The sequence below is a fragment of the Capra hircus genome, chromosome 1 (assembly GCF_001704415.2).
Source record: "Capra hircus breed San Clemente chromosome 1, ASM170441v1, whole genome shotgun sequence".
In the NCBI taxonomy this organism is placed as follows: Eukaryota; Metazoa; Chordata; class Mammalia; order Artiodactyla; family Bovidae; genus Capra; species Capra hircus.
The window spans coordinates 95,171,658-95,195,907 of NC_030808.1; the positions used below are offsets into that span (position 1 = coordinate 95,171,658).

At 41.2% G+C, this 24,250-nt stretch overlaps 1 protein-coding gene across 1 annotated transcript in view; it reads right to left on the minus strand.

Moving 5' to 3' along the window:
- Positions 1–24,250, minus strand: part of TMEM212 (transmembrane protein 212) — a 53,263-nt gene that overhangs the window by 23,650 nt on the left and 5,363 nt on the right. Inside the window, exons 2-3 of the mRNA XM_018050240.1 lie at positions 21,131–21,190; positions 19,588–19,971 (exon numbers count right to left, since the gene is read on the minus strand). Coding sequence (XP_017905729.1) covers positions 19,588–19,971; positions 21,131–21,190 — 444 coding nt within the window. The remainder of the gene's footprint in view (positions 1–19,587; positions 19,972–21,130; positions 21,191–24,250) is intronic.

Genomic DNA, 24,250 nt, shown 5'->3' on the forward strand with positions numbered 1-24,250 from the left:
AATATGCTGTCTAGGTTGGTCATAACTTTCCTTCCAAGGAGTAAGCATCTTTTAATTTCATGGCTGCAATCACCATCTGCAGTGATTTTGGAGCCCAAAAAATAAAGTCTGACACTGTTTCCACTGTTTCCCCATCTATTTCCCATGAAGTGATGGGACCAGATGCCATGATCTTCGTTTTCTGAATGTTGAAAAGATTTAGCCAACTTTAAGCCAACTTTTTCACTCTCCACTTTCACTTTCATCAAGAGGCTTTTGAGTTCCTCTTCACTTGCTGCCATAAGGGTGGTGTCATCTGCATATCTGAGGTTATTGATATTTCTCCCAGAAATCTTGATTCCAGCTTGTGCTTCTTCCAGTCCAGCATTTCTCATGATGTACTCTGCATAGAAGTTAAATAAGCAGGGTGACAATATACAGTCTTGATGTACTCCTTTTCCTATTTGGAACCAGTCTGTTGTTCCAGTCCAGTTCTAACTGTTGCTTCCTGACCTGCATACAGATTTCTCAAGAAGCAGGTCAGCTGGTCTGTTATTCCCATCTCTTGAAGAATTTTCCACAGTTTATTGTGATCCACACAGTCAAAGGCTTTGGCATAGTCCATAAAGCAGAAATGGATGTTTTTCTGGAACTCTGTTACTTTTTCCATGATCCAGCGGATGTTGGCAATTTAATCTGTCATTCCTCTGCCTTTCCTAAAACCAGCTTGAACATCAGGAAGTTCATGGTTCACGTAATGCTGAAGCCTGGCTTGGAGAATTTTGAGCATTACTTTACTAGCATTTGAGATGAGTGCAATTGTGTGGTAGTTTGAGCATTCTTTGGCATTGCCTTTCTTTGGGATTGAAATGAAAACTGACCTTTTCCAGTCCTGTGGCCACTGCTGAGTTTTCCAAATTTGCTGGCATATTGAGTGCAGCACTTTCACAGCATTGTCTTCTAGGATTTGAAATAGCTCAACTGGAATTCTATCACCTCTACTAGCTTTGTTCTTAGTGATGCTTCCTAAAGCCCACTTGACTTCACATTCCAGGATGTCTGGCTCTAGGTGAGTGATCATACCATCACTGTCTTTAGCAGTAGTTTACTTTGGAATTTACATGTTCAAATTTACATGTTCTTGTCCCCAGAACTTCTACTGGCTCCCTACTATTTGCTGCTGCTGCTGCTGCTGCTGCTGCTGCTGCTAAGTTGATTCAGTCATGTCCGACTCTGTGCGACCCCATAGACAGCAGCCCACCAGGCTCCCCCATCCCTGGAATTCTCCAGGCAAGAACACTGGAGGGGGTTGCCATTTCCTTCTCCAATGCATGCTAGATAGAATTAATTGGATTAGTATGGCACTGGAGGACCTGCTTTTGCTGGCTCCATCCTAACTTCCTGACCTCATCTCCTCCTGCCCTATTTGTATCTATGCTCCAGCCGTACCAACCTCCTTGCTATTCCCAGGGCATGCATTACTTTTCATGCCTCTGTGTTTTTGTTCTCACTGATCTCCTTCTGAGGTAAACTTCCCCCTGCCCCATGTCTCCACCACTAGTATACTATCCATCCACTAGTATACTAGTATTCATCTTTCCATGTCTTGCTCTAGGGCCATCTACATTAAAATGCATCCTAATCTCTGGGTATGGTTACTCTATCCTCTAAGTGTTCTCTATAGCTCTTTCCTGATACTTCTCTTCCATTCTGTTTTGTTAGCTCTTTTCTGACCCCACTAAATTTTAGGATCCTTAAAGATAGGAACCATTAAAAAATCATGCCTTCCAAAGAGCCTGTCATGGTACTTTCCCCATAGCAAGCATTCAATAATTGTTTGCAGAATGAACAAATGAATGAATATGCATCATTTTGATCAGGTTCAGTTCAGTTCATTTCAGTCACTCAGTTGTATCTGACTTTTTGCAACCCCATGAATCGCAACACGCCAGGCCTCCCTGTCCATCACCATCTCCCAGAGTTCCCTCAGACTCACATTCATCAAGTCGGTGATGCCATTCAGCCATCTCATCCTCTGTTGTCACCTTCTCCTCCTGCCCCCAACCCCTCCCAGCATCAGAGTCTTTTCCAATGAGTCAGCTCTTTGCATGAGGTGGCCAAAGTACTGGAGTTTCAGCTTTAGCTTCATTCCTTCCAAAGAACACCCAGGACTGATCTCCTTTAGAATGGACTGGTTGGATCTCCTTGCAGTCCAAGGGACTCTCAAGAGTCTTCTCCAACACCACAGTTCAAAAGCATCAGGTTAGAGGCATACAAAGTGCAAGGATCTTTCCTACCTTTCTGTATATTCAGCTTTTAGCATAGTGGGTGGTACCCAATACTGATATGTTGTTGTTGTTATTAAGTCACTCAGTCGTGTCTGACTCTTTGCGACTCCATGGACTGTAGCTCACCAGGCTCCTCTATCCATGGGATTCCCCAGGCAAGTACACTGGAGTGGATTGCACGTGCATGCTAAGTCACTTCAGTCATGTCTGACTCTTTGCAACACTATGGACTGTAGCCCGCCAGGCTCCTCTTTTCATGGGATTCTCCAGGCAAGCATACTGCAGTGGGTTGTCATTCTCTCCTCCAGAGGATCTTCTTGACCCAGGGATTGAACTCACATCTCTTATGTCTCCTGCATTGGCAGGCAGGTGCTTTACCACAAGCACCACCTGGAATGCCCACCCAATATTTCACTGTAAATAAGTGTAGAGCTTTCACTTGTACATGTTGTAAAAACCACTGAATCTGTTAAAATGTTTTGGACACAAAGCTGGATACATTTTTAAGCACTTAACACTAAATGATAAATTCTTTGAGACAGGAATTGTATCTTCTATCTATGTGTTTTATACTCAGATATTATTTTATATATACAAATCACTTACATGAAATAAAAGTGCTTGTAACTCATTTCTTGAGTTCAAAAGTTACTCAGATAGTGTTCATGTTTATTATATACACATTTCTCTGGTAAGCAATATGTGAATATATATTGTATATAAACACAGATATTAGAACTCTGGTCAAACATATTTGCCATGAATTTGGATATGCTGCTACTACTACTACTACTAAGTCACTTCAGTCGTGTCCGACTCTGTGCAACCCCATAGATGGCAGCCCACCAGGCTCCACCGTCCCTGGGATTCTCCAGGCAAGAACACTGGAGTGGGTATGCTATGAAGGAAGTAATCTCTCCTGAAAAGTAATAACCACTTCTAATAAGCCTTTGCTGTAATAACCCAATAAGCCTTAAGTAGGTCTCAATCTTGTCCCTCAGTATTACTATTACAAAAATGTTGCCACTGTGCTTGTTCCCACATTGGTCTTTATTGTATTTGAAAAGGGTGAAAATGATGATTATCTGTATAGAGTGGTGGAGCCAAAAAGCTGGAAGCAGAATTGATGATCATAAAGTGACAAATAATTAGAGCTAGAAGAGGCTAGAAGACTAGTGAGTCCAGCTCATTTATTCTAGCGGTGAAGCAACTAAGGTTCAAGTTCATACTCTTGCCTTTGTATCCCATGATACTCAATTTTAGGGATTCAGAAGTTAAAAGGGTGGACTTTGCAGATTAAAGAAAGCACAAAGCTTATTGACTGTTTTTCCTCAAGGGTCTCTTCCAAACAGCACGGTTTGAGAACACACCTGTTGGATCACAGTCAGAATTTAGTAAGCACACACTTATTTAGACCACAAATGACATTATCCATCCATCTTGGAAGGCATAGTGCTCACCCCACGACCTCTCAACGGTTGCTAAGATGTCCCCTGATTTCATCGACCTCTGTGTGTCTTGGTGCCTTGACCTTTAAGGCTCCCTGGTGCCAGAATGTCTGCAGCTGTAGGATCAAAGACCCACAGGGGAAAAAATCCACTTTTAACTGAGATGGAGATCGGATGAGTTATTAGGAAAAACAGCTATGTACCCGGGAAACCTTGTTCCTCTGGAAAATGCCTGAACTGTAACCCATATATAAACATCAAGCCCTAAGATCTAAATACAACACAAGCCAGAGACAGAGTCTTCTGCCTCCCAGGCAGGAGTCACATTTCATCTGCCTTCCAAAATGACCTGAAGTGCCCAGCACATAGTAAGTGCTTAATAAATATCTGTGAAATAAATTGAATGAATGAGGTGGCATGAAATGAAAGAAATGAATAAAGCAAAATTATGAGCAAAAGATCAAGTGAGAAGTTAACATTTTTAAAAATAGGGTGTTAGATATTTAAGTGTAAGCCCTGAAATTAAATCTAAGTTCTTTTTGTAGTTTACTAGCAATCAAGGCAAAATGGCAATGCAGTGGGGTTTGCCTAGTTCTTAGTGTGGAAAAGAATATGTCATTCCAGGGCGTCATGTTTTCCCTTTTCTATCTCTTGGGGAAAGCTGAGTTGTGTGAGAAATCTTCCTATGACCCCAAAGTGGCATTTACATCTTGAGGAAATGTGAAGATTCTTTTCTGGTTTGCAGCCAAAGTGACTTTCAGTGACAGTTTGGTAATCCCCCTCCCAAGTGTCATCCAGAGTCTTGCTTAAAGAGAGGAACTCCATTCTGGTTACCATTCCTTCCCTGGCTGCCTGTAACTGCCGATTCTCCACAATCCTCAGCTAGGACCTACTGTTTGAAACTGAACCTCAGAGCATTCTTAAAATATTTTCTAAGCCCTCTCTCCTTACAGATGCCCCTCTTCCACTAGCCTTATGGATTGAGACGCTAGGATATTTTTGCAGTACTATACTTAGCGTGGCTTATAATCCTTGACCATGTTATCTCAGGCACCCTCTAAGAATCCCTTAACAAATAAAGTAACCTGAGTAGAATAAAATCCTTGTTGATTGATTGATCTGAGGCTTGCAGTGCACTCAGCCCAGTCTTGCTTTACAGCTCTCTCCTCTGGCTCCCTCTCATTCTCTTTCCACTTAGATATATTCCCCTATTTACAGCCAAGCTCCATATTTTTCCCCCTGTTTTTCTCTATCTCTGTAATAGTGTCCATCTCCTTATCTGAAGTAATAATTCAACTTTGAGCTTATCTTCTTCACGATATTTGCCAAACAAAGCAAATTGTGAGTATTTGCAACTTTAAACTCATTTTTAACACTGGCATTTGTTTCTTTTAGCCCCAGAATTTGGGGACTAAAAGGACCTTACAATTAATTTTAACTCCTTTGTCTTATAGATGAGAAAACTTAAGACCGCAAAGGTAAAACAGTTTTCTTTTCAGTCCTTACCCTGGTAAATATTGAACCCATTAATATTTCTTCATGATGTTTATTTTCTTAATCATCTCTGTTTCGTGGACTAGGAAATTTCATTTCCCAATTCTTTACACCTTGTCCTGTGGCCAGTATACTGCATATTTCTCAATTGACAATAAATTCATGAACTAAATCAAATGATATCATCATTAATTTATATTTTATTTCACTTGAAAAGAATTAATGAATTAATAAATAAATTAGGGTTCCTTTAAGATAAAAATAAAATACATAAAACCTCTCTGTCATTTGGTTATTTCAAAGCAAAGTTGATAACAGGTGAGTTTTCCCACAGTCCTACGTCAGTCCATCATTATGGCATATTAATTACCAACACTTTTTCACCTATCAATCCTGACAACCCTTTATACTAAAAATATCTATTTTGATACTATGAATTTAAAAAGCCATCATGATTAGGTAAACAATCTATCCAGTGGATAAGTTCCCTTTTTCAGGATGCCAAATGGGCAATGAGAGTCTTGTTTATGAGAAGTAGATTTATAGAAAAGAAAAACAAATCAGCCTGTGCAGAAGCTTCTACAAACAGGAGATGTGAGATGTGTTCAGAACAAAGAAGGGGTCATCCTTAAAAAACACAAGAAGCTTTGATCTGTTTCCCTGCCTAGAGCAAGGTGAAAGGGTAGAGTCTTAAACAAGCCTCATCTGTGTATTTAAGTTAAATGACTCTTTCAACATGTACAGGCAAGCAGAAGGGTTACTGAAATGGCAAAAATACCAGGTCTAGGCCTGGTGACTATACAAGTAGGTCAAAAGTAAAATAAATTCCTTTTTATTCCTCATAGGTTTAACTATAGGAAATAATGTGTCCTCAAAAGGGAGTGATCAGATAGTACAGGAAAGCAAATTTGGCGGAGTACTAAAACCCCAGGAATTTCGGACATTTTACATTCTTGCCCATAATTTAAAGTTCCATACTTCTTTCTAGACTTGTTACGCTTCCTAGGCTTGTAACCACCGATAACTTTTGACAGACCTTGGAAACAGTGACTCATTTACAAAGACCCGCGTATTTGAGAGGAACACCCACAGGATAATGAAAGAAAGGTGTGACAACTATGCTTGTTTTGGCGCATCCTGGGGAAATGTACGAGCCCTTCGTGCATTTGTGCATGCTCAGTCGTGTCCGACTCTGAGACCCCATGGACTGTAACTGGTCAGGCTTCTCTGCCCGTGGGATTTCCCAGGCAAGAATATTGGAATGGGTTGCCATTTCCTCCTTCAGGGGATCTTACTGACCCAGGGATGGAACTCTCATCTCCTGCACTGGCAGGCGGATTCTTATCCACCCTGCCTACTGGGAAACTCCTTATAAGCCCTTCAGATATTTGCAGATTTTTCCAGAGATAGCACATTTGTCACTACAAGGTCCATCCAGTTACTATGTAATGGTTTATAGATGTGAATACTGTGTAAACTGTGTCTCAGAGCATCTCTGACGTCTATCCACTCAGCTGCAGTAGAGAGCTTAAATCTGTTTGGCAAACCTCCATAATATCTAGAAACATTGCTTCTAATGTGTAACTTCATCCTAGTTCTAGGACTTTTCATTTCTGAAATCAGAAGTGTTTGCTATTTTGGTAGTAGAAATTTGCCTGCTCACTCTCCTCCACTGACACGCAAGTGAATTAGTGTTATTAATAATTTTGTGCTGAAATGGACAAAAGAAGCATCAGGAATCTTTTTTTTTTTTTCCTGTCATATCTGCAGTCTTTGCTTGGCAGATTCCACTACCTCCCCAGAAGGATCCAAGAAGGGAGACAAAGAAAAGAAAAATGGCAGAAGATGATAAGGCTAGACCCCTCACTTCACTGTTTATGGGGTAGACCTATGGTTTCTAGAGGGACATGGTCATCATCAGTCAGGAGAATAGGCACTTGTTCACTTGTTTCCAGGCAGTACTCACCAGGCACTTAGCCCCCAGAACCCATGTCTGAGGCAGAAACTCAGTTATTGAACCAAATCATAAGACCACATGTGGAGAAGCAAGGGCGATTTGATGTGGAGTCCCAGGGGACTGGTCCGAGGTCTTCTTGCCTTGATTGTGTCTCTAAGCAGGTCTGTCTGCATGTGGAGCCCAGAGCAGGGTCTACCATGTGGGGAACAGTCAGGCTGCTACAGTTACGCAATTTGCACATGAGAGCACCTGGCCACGCTGAACTCTAGCTCAGAGCTCCTATTCGCCAAGCACGGTGCTTCACACTATGTGTGTTGACTTATTGGAAGCACCTGTTAAAAATCCCTAAAGGACTCCCTATGTGCTTGGGTGACCCAGTCAGGAGGTGGATGTGGCCCAGAGCTCATAATTAGGCAGATCTTCCAATGCACACTTCTAGAGATATCTTTGAAGATGTTATGTGTATCTATGTAACTGTAGGTACAACATCTTCAAGGCTATCTCTAGAAGTGTGAATTTGCAGATTGGAAGCAAAAGACTGGCTCATCACTCTCCTTCACACTGTGTCCCGTTCACTACCAGAACATCTATCGCTGGTTGCGAGATGTTTGTGCGAATCCGAAAAAGGGAGATCCAACCCCTCACCAGCAACCATGGTTTGATAGTCGGAGTGAGCCAGATTTGAGTCCCGCTCTGCCTCTGGGCAACCTACACTGTCACCCTTGGTGGCTCTGCCTATATGCCAGTTTTAAAGCAAATCTGTAAATCATTTTGCAAGTGGCAAAATTATATTCTCTTTGCCTAAAGTATTAAATGCTGTCGCAACTAAAAAAATTCCACAAGTTTTGTAACTATGTTTTGGCACATCTGTATCTTAAATATATCAGGACTGTCACTAAATAGAAGTGGCCAGGATCTCTCTCTCTCTCACTAACCTCTGGGAAGCCCTAGCCAAGGAACAGGAGGGAGGGTGGCAGGAGCTGGAGTGAGGAAGGCTGACACCTTCCGCTGCAAGCATTGCAGCTAAAAGGCTGCTTGTCAGCTGCAATCATTTCTCCTGCAGGAAATGTCATTGCTTCATTGCATTGCAAGAAAATGATGTCATGGTGTGGGGCCCTCATCCATTTCCTGACTTTTAACCTGAATCTTGTAACCTTTTTCAGCTATACTGCACCCAGAAAAAAAAAAAAGAAACACATTGAATGTAAAGGCCAGTGTGTCTCATTAAGGCCTCTGAGGTTCCAGGATGGGGGTGGCTTCTGCATATACGTTAATGATAGAAATACAGTTTTGTTTGGGTGTTACATTCTCGGTATGGCATGGGCCTAGGACGCATCTTTAGGATGTGTCTGTAATTTCTTGGCAGAAACCTTTGCTATACCGAGTGAAATTAGTGAGGACAATGTTAAATTTAATTAGGAAGCCTTGCTTAGTTTTGGCTTTGTGGTGGTGGTCTTCGCTGTTAAACTCTGTGTGAACGTGAATAATGGTCCCTGAACTGATATTTAAAATTTTACATACTGCATTTGTGTCTCTGTGTCTTAGGATTGGTTACAACCCCAGCCTAAATGACATTATTAAGCTATTTCCTGGAATGTCAAGGGTTGAAATTGCCCTGTCAAGAACGACTCTGTTCTTTCAGGGTTTCAGAGAGCAGGGGCTCAGATTGCACTCTTGCTCTGTTATTGTAAGTTTTTCCCTGGCAGGAAACCACTAGATCTCAGAAAATTTGCATATATCCAATAAGAGTGATCTCCTGTATGGAGGTTTTCAAGATTGCATGACAACACTGTGGAAGAATCTCATATGGGGAAAGGGGATTTTTTTTGCTTTCCCCAAGCCCCATTTTAAATAGTTTCCTTCCCACAAGCTGATGTGTCCACATTCAGAGTTATAAGTAACCCAGCCTATTTTCCCGCCTTGGCGCCTGCCACTAGTCCAGTAATATCAACAGCCCCACAAAACTGAGGACAGGCTGTTTAAAGTAAAAGTGCCTTATTCTTTGCACTCTGTAAAGCAAATTTTTGCGAGTGGGCATGTGATGATGAGCATTAACCGTTTAGTTTCCCCAGGCAAAGGCATAGCAAAACACCCAGTACTTTGCACATGCAAGAGCTATAAATAACTGGACATATTTCTTTATTTCTGATTAACAGTTTATATGTGGGATTCCAGTTAACCTAAAATACTTGCTGTTGGCCTACTTCTCGTGTGTATCCATTTGGGATCCTCAGAATTGTGCACATTTTGCTGAGAGTCACTTGCAAAAGTTCCAGGAAGTGACTATTGGATTTACCGATCCAACAGTTAGAGCTATACGGGCTGGAACGCCAACCATTGATAAAGTGCCCAGATTGTTGTTATTTAGTCGCTAAGTCATGTCTGACTCTTTGTGACTCCATAGACTGTAGCTGCCAGGCTCCTCCGTCCATAGGATTTCCCAGGCAAGAATACTTAAGTAGGTTGCCATTTCCTCCTCTGGGGATCGAACATGTGTCTCCTGCTGGGCAGGCAGATTCTTTACCACTGAGCCACCTGGGAAGTCCAATCATAATTATACCAGACTTAAAAATGCCCAAGTCACCTTAAATCCTTTTAGAACAGAATAGGATATAAATAGGAAAACAAAATGTAAGTAGACAAATAAGTAGCCATGGTGCCCAATACTAGCTGGGAATGCTCAATTAATAGTAAAATGAATTCAGATAATATACCAATGAAATTGAAGTCCCTACTTGTATAATCACCAGGCCCAAGGCTAGATACCTTATTACTGCATTAAGTGACAGATAAACATGTGTTGATTTAAGAGCTACCACCGGGAAGCACCTTAAAGGCTTCCATACACCAGCAATTGAGCTGTGTATCTTTGAACATGTCTCTTAGCCTCTCTGAATGTTAAGTTTTCATTTGTAGAATGAAGGTATTTAGCATTGTTATGTCTATGGTGTTAGGTCGAAAATTTTCTGTACTTCTCCATTCTCAAAAGAATGGACTTTTTAAAGACTTACATTCAAAGGCATGTGATAACTGTTGAACAATCCAATATCTCTTGACACTAATTTTGAGTGCTTACCCTGTGTAAAATAGATAGCTAGTGGGAAATTGCTGTGTAGCACAGGGAACTCAGCTTGGTGCTCTGTGTCAGTCTTAGAGGGGTGTGAGGTTGGATCAAAAGGAGGGAGACATATGTATACATATAGCTGATTCACTTTGTTGTACAGCAGAAACCAACACAATTTTCTAAAGCAATTGTCCTCCAATTAAAAAATAAATACATAAAAACTTAAAAAAAAATTGAGTGGCTTTCTGGTGTGTGCTTGACTCATATAGTATCAAGGCAAGTCTGGGGATTAGCCTGGACCATTAGCTCCATTTGATTAGGGAGGAAACAGAGTCTATTGCCTAAAATGACAGAGGGCCAGGAGCTGAATCCAGGTATTTTTCATTCCTAGGTTGGATCCATTCTCAGCTACACTACACCAGTGCATCTCATACTTCAGTGTGCTTCAGGATCACCTGAAGGAGGGCTTCCTAAAACAGCGTGTGGGACCCAACACCAGAGTCTCCAGGTATTACACATTCCCAGCTGATGTTGCAGATCTTGGAACCACATTTGAGAACCACTGAACTGTGCTCACAAGGGCTACAGATACAAGACCAAGACATAGAGACTGTGAAAAGTAGGTCTCCAGCCAAGACAAAAAAGACCTCTACATTTAGAGCCATTCAGTAGCTGATAGGGGATGCCTTTCGGAAATGGCTGAGATGTCAGGAGCATATGGAACTTGGATAGTCAATGAAAATTTGGTCTAAAGTGCCCTTACCAAAGTGTTAGTCTCTGAGTCATTTCCAACTCTTTGTGACCTCATAGACTGTAGCCCATCAGGCTTTTCTGTCCATAGAATTCTCCAGCCACGAATAGTGGAGTGGGTAGCCATTCCCTTCTCCAAGGAATCTTCCTGACCCAGCGATCAAACCCTGGTCTCTCACATTGCAGGCAGATTCTTCACTGTCTGAGCCACCAGGGAAGCCCAACTAAAGTCCTTTCTAATTAATTAAACTGTTTGTCTTATGTGCCAAAGACCAGCTACAGAGAGGTCGGGAGGGAGGGCCATAGGCCCCCTGCAGGAAACCTTTCTCATTATGCCCACAATTCAATTGTGCTTTGAAGATTTAGAATCACTTCCGTAATGGCAATAAAGAAAGGCTGAAAAGTGTTTCTTTAATTTGGATAATATGAAATTACAGTTTAACGAAACATCACACAAAGAACAAGAGGAACTTAAAACATTTATTCACTTCTATTTCTATTTCAAATTTTAAAATTCTATGACAACAATGACATAATTTCAATTTTTGTATCATAGCATATAGATCAGAAAAAAGGTTAACCATCAAAAGGGCTAAAATGTACAATTATTTTAATTTTTATTTTATAAGAACATAGAGGAAAAAAGTTTAAGGATCAAATAATTTTAGAAATATTTCAAAATCATGGTCACAAATATGACAAATTTAAGAGGAACAGTGCTTCAAATTTATCGTCCATTCTTTTGACCCTGGGAAGAAAAAAATGCAATACTGTTTATTTCTACAATTTATCAAAGAAAATAGAGTGTCATTTCTGACATTTAATTTAGCCTTTTTTATGTCACAGGAACCCAGTGAAGAATGACTCAAGTAACAGCATCATGCTACCACTTAAGGATTTAAGAGGAATCACTAGAGAGAACAAAATTGGTGATATTGGTGGAGAGGCATGGCAGAGAAATATGAAGAAAGAAATACATGTGCCATTAAATATCTGGCATATGCATGAACCAGTCTGGAAGAACCATTACTCTTGTGGGCAGGGGTTGTCTATGGAGTGGGGACTCTCTGTTCGTTGTCTCTTTTGGTCATTTGCTGTTTGTTTTGTCTGGTTTGGGTTTTTTTTGAAAATTACGGAAGGCTAAAGGGCACGTTCTGAAATCTTGACTGAGCCAAGAATTTAAATTTGATTAGAATGGAGGGGAAGAGAGCAAACACGTGGGACTTGCCAGATACCGTGCTCAGTGTAAGGCTCTTAACAGTAACCATATCATTTCATTTTGCAATATGTGATGTAGGTGTTATCTCCATTTTACCAACAAGGAAACTTAGGCTCAAAGAGGTTCAATATTGATTTGTTCAAGGCTCCTCAAATAGTTGATGATAGAAGAAGCCATTACCCTTCAAACTGTTTGACTTAAACAGTATATATCAGTTCTGTGTGTAGCCTACCATTGAAAGCAGCTCTTCAATAAACCACCACTCCTTGGTGGTGGTTGTCGTTCAGTGGCTCAGTCATGTCCGACTCTGTAACCCCATGGAATGCAGCAGGGAATTCAAATCTACTTTTCTATGTATTCATTTCTGGAGATTCTTCTTGGATTCCATGACCATAGCAAATTTCCCCATGACATGTAAATTGTCTTTACATTTAAAATTCTCCTGCTGTAGGTTTAAGTAAGATTTTAGCTATGGCTAGAGGGAAAGGAGTACGTCAAGGCTGTCTATTGTCACCCTGCTTATTTAACTTCTATGCAGAGTACATCATGAGAAACGCTGGACTGGAAGAAGCACAAGCTGGAATCAAGATTGCCGGGAGAAATATCAATAACCGCAGATATGCAGATGACACCACCCTTATGGCAGAAAGTGAAGAGGAACTGAAAAGCCTCTTGATGACAGTGAAAGAGGAGAGCGAAAAAGTTGGCTTAAAGCTCAACATTCAGAAAACTAAGATCATGGGCACCCAGTCCCATCACTTCATGGGAAATAGATGGGAAACAGTGGAAACAGTGTCAGACTTTAGTTTTGGGGGCTCCAAAATCACTGCAGATGGTGACTGCAGCCATAAAATTAAAAGACGCCTACTCCTTGGAAGGAAAGTTATGACCAACTTAGATAGCATATTCAAAAGCAGAGACATTACTTTGCCAACAAATGTCCATCTAGTCAAGGCTATGGTTTTTCCTGTGGTCATGTATGGATGTGAGAGAAAGCTGAGTGCCGAAGAACTGATGCTTTTGAACTATGGTGTTGGAGAAGACTCTTGAGAGTCCCTTGGACTGCAAGGAGATCCAATCAGTCCAACCTAAAGGAGATCGGTCCTGGGTGTTCATTGGAAGGACTGATGCCAAGGCTGAAACTCTAATACTTTGGCCTCATGTGAAGAGTTGACTCATTGGAAAAGACTCTGATGCTGGGAGGGATTGGGGGCAGGAGGAGAAGGGAACGACAGGATGAGATGGCTGGATGGCATCACCGACTCGATGGATGTGAGTTTGGGTGAACTCCGGGAGTTGGTGATGGACAGGGAGGCCTGGCGTGCTGCAATTCATGGGGTTGCAAAGAGTCGGACACGACTGAGCAACTGAACTGAACTGAACTGAGAGGATACAAAAATGACATTTAGTATTGCAACTTGCTTCTCTCTTCCTCTTTTGATTCTCACACTCCCAGTCTCACCTTTCTTGCTCACCTTAGTCCCTGAACTTGAGGAACGCATGTGCTCAGAGAGGAGCTGAGTACACATGATGTCATATGAAGGAGTGTGAAGGGGAAAGCAAGGGAATGATGCAACGGATGTGAACTTGAGCAATCCTTCTAGTGCCTGCGTGGAGATACTTTTTAAGAAAGAGACTGGAAGTGAAGAAGTCTGAGTGAAAGAATATGGGAACCAAACCAGGGTCCCCAGGGTTGGTACAGCGAAAAGAGGACAGAGTAGAGAAGCACTTGAGAGGTACGGTACAGTTGTCAGGAGAGGAGGTGTCATAATGTCTGGATAGGTTCCTCACCTCCCAAAGCCTCCATTATGTTTCACCCTCATTACTTCCTCTTTTTCTCTCCCTTCTTTCATTTGAAGAGGGGTCTCAGGCATCCAATAATAGCTGTCGAGTATTCCCGTCAATTAATAAAATTTAAAGTGCCCAACCAACAATGTTGCAATCCTAAATGGCTTTGTATTCATAGATTAGCACCATTACAGTCATTCTGAAATATTCACTAGCAGAAATTGAGTTTTCTTTGTTTAAAACTGAATTTACATGATTATAGGGAATGGAGGCTTCTGATTTCTACTTAAGTTTCTACCCTGTTATGAAATAAAAATTTCTTCTTTCTTTAAAATCTATTTCTAATTTTTAAAACTATGACATTTAAAATTTGTTAAAAATATAGTTACAAGAATATTTTAGATTGAGAGTAAGGAACAAGGGGGAAAGTCTATTAGGATATTTTTTATTAAATGTTTCAATTGACTGCATGTTAAAAGGAAAATACGTTGAACTCAAAACAATATATAAGGTAAAATTCAACAGAAAGCAGTTCTCTGGTTGCTAACCCCTCCCTACCTATTGCTCCCTCTTTGACAAAATATCAAGCTTATTTTAATACATTACAATGGACACTTTAGTCTCATTTCCTCTCTTAGTAAGTTGCTATCACCCTTGGCATGGTCCCATTGATTAAATAGAAAGAAAATATCCTGGGAAAAATACTTCCATTTCTAAAATGTGGGTTAATTTTGGTCTGTGAGTAACATAAGAAAAATTGTCCATGAAAAGCGTGATTATGCCAAGTCACTTGGAGTATGTAAAACTGGAGATACACCAGCTAAGAGGTGTGATCCAGTAGCAAGGAACCTGGCCTCCAGGCCCTGCAAGCCCTGGGAGAGAACCCTGATCTGACATGATACCTCGACATCCTCGTCTGTGAAATGAGTTCAATGAGCTTTGGAGTGTTGTGAGGAATACAGCAAGAAAAGCACCTGATGAACAGCAACTGCCCAATAAATAGCACCTACAGTTACTCTTCTATTCCCCAGTTTTACGTAACTACTAGTATTATTCCAAATAAAATTATGAGATAAAAGGAATAGTGATGCCCCGAATTGTGATGCTTTTTCTAGACTCTGATTTTTCTACTGACCAATTTGAGAAGACCACACCATAGAATTTATGAGGATAAATACAATGCATTCTTACAGTGGCACGATCCTACTTGAGTTTTACTGGATCTACCCAAAGGGATTAGTTCCCAGAGGCACCAGAAAGACCTTGCTATATAGCCCAGCATGGAACCTCAGACCTTTAGAAGAAGAGTCATAGATGAACTTGTTTCAAAACACTTTTCTATTGCTAATGATGCAGAGTAGGTTTGCTGGAAGATCAGGAACCAGTATATTGCTGCTAATCTGCCTTTAGTTTGAAGAAAGGAAAGTCGTCCACTTAGAATCTGTCCCCATGTTTTAAATTGCATTTAAAGGGTTTACCTACACCTTTTATGGCAAATATTTCTCAATTCATTGAAAAAAAAAATAAAACCATTGTATCACATGATAAGGGGAAAATATTTTCTTTCCCCCTTTCATTAAAAAAAAACAACCCCAAACATAACAATGAATAATGAAAGGAAAACAAATGAAGCCATTCCATTCCATGGAGGAGGGGCAGAGTAGCTGCAGGGGACAGCTGCAGTGTGTCTGGCATCCCAATTCTTTCCTTTCTCATCACTTTATTACTTACTGAACCAAGAATGTAGACAATTTCAGCTATGGTTGTTTTGCATTTTAATTTGTCAACTTAAATTTTACGTGGTGCTCATTTGCCCCATGCACTGAGTGCTGAGCCCATAGGATCACTTCAGTGTGTTGTTGTATGGAGCCACACAAGCAGGGGACTCTCAGTCCTTTCCCAGCTCCACCCCTTCCCATGAGGCCCTACAGATTTGGAAGGACTCACTGTCTTGGTCAGCCTGGACTGCTGTAACGTACAACCAGAGAATGGATGGCTTAAGCCACAGATATTTGTTACAGTTCTGGCAGCTGGACTTCCAAAATCAAGGTGTCAACAGATTCAGTGTCTGGTGGGAGCCCACTTTCTAGTTTGTAGATGGTCCCCTTCTTGCTGTATATTGTTTTGGGGAAGAGAGAAAAAGCACTGGTCTTTTCATTTTCTTTAAGGGCACTAACCCCATCACAGAGTCTCTGATGACTGTCATGACCTCATCCAAATCTAATTACTGCCCAAAGACCCGCACCTCTTAATACCATCATAGTAGGGGTTAGGGCTTAGAATTTGGGGGTGATAACATTGGAGAAGGAAATGGCAACCCACTCCAGTATTCTTGCCTGCAGAAGTCCTTGGACAGAGGAGCTTGGCAGGCTATAGTCACAGTCACAGAGTCAGACACAATCGAAGCAACTTAGCATGCATGCACATGGACGAGTATTTAGTCTGTGGCACTCACACCATGCTTTCGTGTTTGTCAAAATCATCAAACCCTTCACACCTCTTTCAAACATTTCTTCCTCCGATTTTAGTCGGGTGCCAATTGACTGCATGCTCATACACCAGCACTGTGTGGCCTTCAGTAAGAAGTTATCAACTGTTTATGTCTCTCCCCTCCCCAATCCATATGTTGAAACCCTAATCCCCACACTGTGATGGTGTTTTGCAATAAGTCATTTGGGAGAAGTTTACATGAGGTCATGAGTGTGGAGCTCCCATGATGAGATTAATGTCTGTAAAAAATAGGAGACAGTAAGATTGCTCTTCTCTAGAATTGGGCCCTGGAAAGGCTATGTGAGCACTCAGTGAGCAGGCAGTCATCCACAAGCCAGGAAGAAGGCCTCACCAAAAACCAACCATGCTAGCACTTTGATCTTGACTTCCAGTCTCTGGAACTGTGAGAAATAAATATGTGTTGGTTAAGCCACCCAGTCTATGGCATTTTTTAATAGCAGCTGAGCTGACTGGGACACAAGATGACTTCAATTCTACTAAACTGAAAAGGCACAGGAAGGAAGAAATAAAGAATGTGGTGATTCCTAAGGGTGTGCTTGATTTATTTTTGAAAACATGTTTTTGAACTTACAGAAACAAATCCTTAGGAGGGAATATTTTTCATCATGATATTGACTGTTACATATGGATCTGAAAAAAAAATTGATTTTGTTCTACAATACAACCACAATTTCCCTCAAACCCTCCTTCAAACCACCACTTTCTTCTTTTTATTTTTTATGATTTTTCATAGCTTTCGAGTTTTCTGCTGCTGCTGCTACTACTGCTAAGTAACTTCAGTCGTGTCTGACTCTGTGCAACCCCATAGACAGCAGCCCACCAGGCTCCTCCATCCCTGGGATTCTCCAGGCAAGAACACTGGAGTGGGTTGCCATTTCCTTCTCCAATGCATGAAAGTGAAAAGTGAAAATGAAGTCACTCAGTCATGTCCAACCCTCAGTGATCCCATGGACTGCAGTCCACCAGGCTCCTCCGTCCATGGGACTTTCCAAGCAAGAGTACCGGAGTGGGGTGCCGTTGCCTTCTCCAGAGTTTCCTGCTATGTACTATATTTACACAAGAGAATTTTAATTTTCAGGCAGACACTTGAAAGTGAAGCTTTAAAAGCATTTTCAGTGTTTTGTTTATATGAAAAAGTGTGAATCAGCAGCATATTTTGCAATGTTTATTAGTTTTAAATAAAAATTTTAAAATATTACTTATCCAGTTCAGCATGTAGGGAATCTAACAACACAACTACATGAAGATTCATTAAAAGTAGAGTTACTATGTAGAATTCTGTATCCGAACAAATGATCCACCTTTCCTTCTAAAAAAGTTGTTTGTTTTCTAGAGTTTTGATAAATGATCCATTTATTCTACTGCTGAAAATTACACCTAATGTAGCTGAGATTTCTGCATGATAACAAAGGTTTGTTCAGGCTGCACATATTTCTTTTGGGCTTGGGGCAACAGCGGTGTATTTATTAATATAGGACATTGTATCCCATTATGTCAGCCACTCATCCTTGCTAATGAAATGTGATTTTCCACCCCTACAGATTAAGTGGCATCAAGTCATCCAAGAACATTCACCAAAGACATGCTTATTAAGTTTATCTAGAATCCTCAACCACACTAGTACTCCGTTTTATGTAAATTGTATAACTAAAATTCTGTTCAGAAGTGATATTAAGTAAAGCTTGTGCTAGGAAAAGAATTTTCATCAGAATCTCTTGGGACATGTGTTAAAAATGCACATTCCCTGTCTCCAACCCCAGAATTTCTGATGTAGTGTGACAGGACCTGGAAAGGATTCTGAAACCTAGTTTCACAAGAACATTGGGTGATTCTGATGTCATTGAACCACTTTGAGTAACATGTTCCAGTTCTACTGGGTCCTAAACTCAGCACAGAAACCACACACCTAGAAACTGTTCTGAGCAAGATGGGCAAAGGCAAAAATCTGTGAAGTCACAGAATCTTTCTCTGCTTTCAATTAATTTTCTCTCTCCAGGCACTTTAGGTGGTCTCACTGTTGGGTTTCCATGGGGCTGGCTTACCAAGCTCTGTGTATGTATTTTTTCATTCTTTTTTCCCTATCCTTCACTCGAGGTTAAACCTCAGTGTTGTGGGGTTATGCCTAAAATGATAGCCAGATGTCTGATTAGCCACCCATGTGAAGGAGTTATGACTGTCAACTCTTTAATGGGTGGTTCTCCTAGGCATATGTTCCTTTTAACAAATGACTCTAGAAAGTTAGGTCATTTGCCACAAGGGAGGGATCTCAAATACTAAACTGCTCTGGCAGTACAGTGGGGGTGGTGATTTTGGTATGCTTGCCTTGTTTCTCAGAGAGTTGCTTGTAAAATCAACTCTTTTCCTAAGAATGTACAGGATTTCCTTTGCAGATTTATGAAGACGTTGAAGAGGACAAGACTGACCACAAAAGGCATCAAGAGTGCCAAATTCTTGTCTTCCAGCTTTACTGGTTGGTGTTGATAGGATGAAACTAGAAAAAAATTGGCTAACATAACCCAAATTTACTTGACCCTGATATAATCCTAACTTGAATCATAAGGCCAGTGTAAGAGTCTGTAGTGGGAAATATCTCTTTTTAGGCTGTTCAACCCACAAAACAGGGACCCAGTATCAACCATCGGAATTTAGAACCAGAAGTCATTTGTGCTATTCTTCCAATAAACCCACTCTAACCCTCAAGGAAGCCAAAGCCTTGCATCTTAATGGTCTGGCAGAGGAGGAGAGGACACAGAGTGGGTGATGAGGGAGCCCAGGATAAATCTGACCTAATGAAGAGAAATAGCTCTGAGGTCTGAATCTGGTCTTACTATCCACTAAGCTGGGCAAGTCATGTAAACTCTTTAGGTTCTGTTTACTATCTGTGAAATGGACACATACTAAATATTCAGTTTATATTTCTATTATCATATCATTAATGTTATCATCAGCCCTTTTGGAAAAAGAAAGCTGAATCTGATGTTGATGTAAATCAGTCTCTTGCCTGGGGTAGAAGTAGAAAGAAGGGGTAAATTTTGGTTATAAACAAGATACACAGGTAAATAAGAGAGACAGATCAAGTATTAACATACCAAACTTTCCATGTTAGCATTTAAAATGGAACGAGAAGTGTCTGCCCTGTTCTGGAAACTTACACTGACATGTCCACTCTGGATAAGTCTTGCAGAAAGTGTGAACGCTGTCAGGGACACACAGAGCATGGCAGAGCTCAGGCACAGGTCGACGGCTTGCAGTGTCAGATGGTACTCTTCATAGTGTGGTGGGTCCACACAGACGGATGGGAATTTTGCATACGGAAAAGGAAAAGCAACTGCATAACCGAGGTAATTGATCCCTGCAATCCCTGAGAGTGAGTAGAAGCAATACGGGCCAAGGAGAGCAGAAACCAAGGCTACTGTAAAATGAAGTGCGCATCCCATTGTGCTCAGAATCACAGAGGTGAAACTAGCTTCCCACTGAAAATGAAACATAAATAGATTATTACTTTGGGAGCTCAATTTTTTAGAAGCTTCTTAGCAGCATAAGGGAAAAAGAGAGGCTGCCTATTAATCTTTCCTACTGGGAAATGAAGGAGAAATGGGTTACAGCCACCTCTTTAGGTCCTTTTGTTTTCCTCTTGACCCTTCAATATGGGAGAATAACATATCAACCCACTGGGCAGAAATGAAATCAACTCCATTCAAGAAACATTTATTTATCTCCTATCACATGTTGAGAACCAATCTAAGGTGGGAAAAACAGAAATGAGTGCCTTACTCTGAAAGTGAAAGTGAAGTCGCTCAGTTGTGTCCAATTCTTTGGGACGGAGAAGCCTGGTAGGCTACAGTCCATGGGATTCTCCAGGCAAGAATACTGGAGTGGGTTACCATTTCCTTCTCCAGGGTATCTTCTCAACCCAGGGATCACTCAGGAATCAAACCCTGGTCTCCCGCATTGGAGGCAGACGCTTTAACCTCTGAGCCACTCTAGGACTTGGTTATTCAGGGTGTGGTCCATGGTCCAGGAGAACTGACACCCTCTGGGAGCTTCTTAGAAATGGAGAATCTCAGTCTTTTGCAGATCTTCTAAGTCAGAATCTGCATTTTAACCAGATCCCCAGGTAACTCACACATAAAGTTTCAGAAGCCCTGCTGTGGCCATGGAAAGAGGAGCTATAATCTCCTCAAGGTAGTCTTTCTGTACTTGACTTTATACTGTTGAAATGCAAGACATAGATTTTTCATCCTTTTTATGGGAGAGGCAGTAGAGAGATTGGAAAGAGGTCCCAAACAGGAAATGATAACTTGAAAATGAATCATTAAAACGGACAAGACTACAGATCCTTTTTTGTAAAATGTAATTCAGGGAGACTAACACTGGTTCTGTTCTTCCCAAACTATTCATGAAATACTCAAATACCATAATCACAGTGACTTGTAGAAAATGCTTGGAGCAGGTATCAGACAAAAATTAGTCATTTAAAACAGTGTTTTATTGAAATGCATCATAGTAAGGCATAAATTAGACAAAATTCAGTTTTAATCAGAAATCACCTTCTTTGTGTTCTGTCCTGAACTAGTAGAGATTTGACCTTCAAACTTACTCTGCCACTTTACTTGACATCTATATATTTACCAGGTGTCTCTGCGTCCACTCTTTGTGAGCCAACAGTAGGAGGATACCAGTTGTGATGGCCTGTAAAAGGAGCATGGTAAAACAACATCCATGAGAGAAGGTACCTCTGGAAAGGGTTCAATCTGCTTCACAGTTTGACAACTTTGTCATGAACTGGAAGGAATTGGAGACAGCTAAATGGGTTTATGGCTTTGATCGCCTCCTCATCAGTGATGCCAATGAGGAAAAGAAGCCATCAGTGTCACAAAGATACAATTCACACAGGCTCGTTTTTTAAATTTTCTGTCTTGCCATTGCCATCACAGTTATAACCTTTACTACTGTAAGATGTCACTGCAATAAAAGCTTGGCTTTATAACCCTTGCCATATGTTTTATTTTGATTAATAGTCTATTGTTCGTCTCTCTCACAAATTGCTAAAATTACAAACAGAAGGAACTGGAATGGAAATGTGTCACGAAACTTCCTCCCCACCCCACCGCACCCCTCGCCCCCCGACAAACCCTCCCAGTAGCAGCATATCTTTTACTGTTTGCTTTCTTCAGAGATTTTGCAGGCTTGCCCTGCTGGTGGGATACAAATCCATGATCTCTATTTTTCAGGTAATAAAAACTGTCATTAGAATAAATGCATGACGGGGCATTTATGGTTCTAGGGACAGTGGTGTTCAACTTTCCAAAAGAGAGTTTTAACAGTCTCCATTGAAGAAAAAGGTCCCAAATGCAGAATGAAAATAGTTCAACAAAGGAGGGAATGGTGTCATCAGAATCGAGTAACAGATAGTGGGGAAAAATTCTGGACTCATCTTCGATTTGGCGCTGGGTCTGATGGAGACCTTTGTAGCCACTGAATCCAGAAATTGCTTATTCCCAATCCATAAATAATTTGTCCCTGTGCAAGGATTGTTTTGAGGTTGAGAGAGAAAACCAGGAAGAGATGTACCTGCAATAAGATATAGAATGAGGACAGGACTAAAAGTAGTTACAATTTAGGATTTTGACAGAGAAATAAACTTCACTGTATGGTATCAACAAATTTAAGGAGAAAAAAAATAAGAGTTTTTACCAAAATGGTTTTGCGGGGTGTTACTTTTTGTAGCTCCAGGTCTTAGTATATTTATTGTTTTGAGAAGCAGATTTTCATCTTCCTGGCATGTTCTATTTTGAATATTGGATTTAGAGAATTTGAGAGTGAGGGGGAAAAGCACACACACATACATTCACACAAAACTTCTCATGTAGCTAAGCCTGAAATTCCAAATTTGGCATCACCATCCCATTAAACTCCCATGGATAAAAACAGAACCATCTGTAGTCAAACGAGGTTGGGCTTGATTCTGCAAGAGGAAAGTTTCCAAGCGACCCTATGGAGGTTGAGCCAGCATAAATAGTACAACAAAACAGGAGAATTATTAAGAGCAACTGTAGCACTGATGCTAAGCCTGGGGCCAATCTCTGCTTTCAGAGGCAAAGTGCTCAACTGACACGTCACTCCTCCACGCATGAGAAACTCTAAAGCAAACGAAATAAAAAGCAAAGGAGCGCCTCTCCTGATTGAAGCCCAAGTAGATAACTGACATTATCAGATGCTTACATTCTAGATTGCCTTATCTACATTGGCACAAACCATTTCTTTTCTTTCAAAAGCTGAAAAATCCTACAGAATTGCAGCTGCCTGTTATTTCTGTTGTAGCTGCCAGCTTGAATTTTGCTTTGTTTACACAAAACTTTGAAAAAGATCTTTCATGAGGGAGGTTGGTGTATGAATGCCATTCAGTAACTTGTTCAATCCACCCTGAGGATGGTGACTCAGGACCCAAGCACACCCATCTCTCTTGGTGCCTGGCTGTGGGTGGGACATGGAGTCAGGGTGTTCCCCCAAGAGTCACGGGCTTTCCCCTTGCCTCCTTTCATTACGAAAATATATATATTTTTAGATAGGGAAAAGGAAAAGACTTTAAAAAGGAGAGATTTGCGAAAAGGGAAGAGAAGTCAATTGGGAAAAGGAAATGGTGACGTTTTGAGAGGTGAAGAGTTGGGCAGAGAGGGGCAGTCTGGTTGTGAGGAAAGGCAGGGGGGAGGCTGTGGTTGGGGAGGGTGTGAGTGCAAAGGGTGACCCAGCCCTGCAGCCTCTGCCTTCTTGTCTGGCTGTGGACTTGTTCTCTGGGAGCAGCTTGAGGGACATTACTTGGGTCTGGCAAAAGTTGCTGCTCACATTCTGCATGCTAATTGTGAACCCTCCCACTAAATCTTTAAATGGCCCCTGTAAGGATGCAGTTCCCAGAAGCTGATGAATTGAAGGAAGCAGAGAGCTTCACAGCAGAAATAGCAACTTTTAGAGGAATCCTTATAATATGGGTTAATTTATTCACTTATAGACATCTATTTTGGGGGTACTTGTTCATGATAGGCACTCTGCCGATGGAATAACGATAATAACAATGAGAATTTATTGTGCACTTACTGGATACCAGGTACTCTACCAAACGCTTTACAAGTGTTAATTCATTTAATCCTCACAATGAATGACCCTAGGAGGTAAATCATTTTCTAGTTTTTAACTGAGGCACAGAGAAGCTAAATAAGAAAAGCAAGCTCACCAAGCAATAATTATACAAACTGTGGCTCCAACTCTCAGTGGAATTCACAGTCCAGATGTGAAAGGAAGGACATAAGAATGTCCACAAAATGAGGCAGGAAGAGTGAGTGCTTTCTGTGTGAGAAGAGGTCGATGACAAGATACCACTTCCGGGGGACAATCGCTGATGGAGGCGATTGCTTGAGGGACGGTTGTGATTTCAGTGGGAGAGACAGAGGAAAGGGCAGCCCGGGCAGCTGGGACTTCATATACACAGCGAGGAACATGGCAGGCGTGCTTGGGGAATGAAAAGTGAGAGGAGCCTGGACCATCAGAGGGTCGGTCCCTGGCAGAGAGGTGTAGGAAACCAGGCTCGAGAGCCACAAGAGGCCAGGTGGAGGAGGGCCTCGAAATCCAGGCTAACAAACCTGAACTTTGGATGATGAAGTGACACTGAAGATTTTCAAACACAGGACTAGATGGACAGAACAGAGGTTTGGAAAGATAAGCCATCTGTTGCATGCTGGATAGGTATAGAGTAAG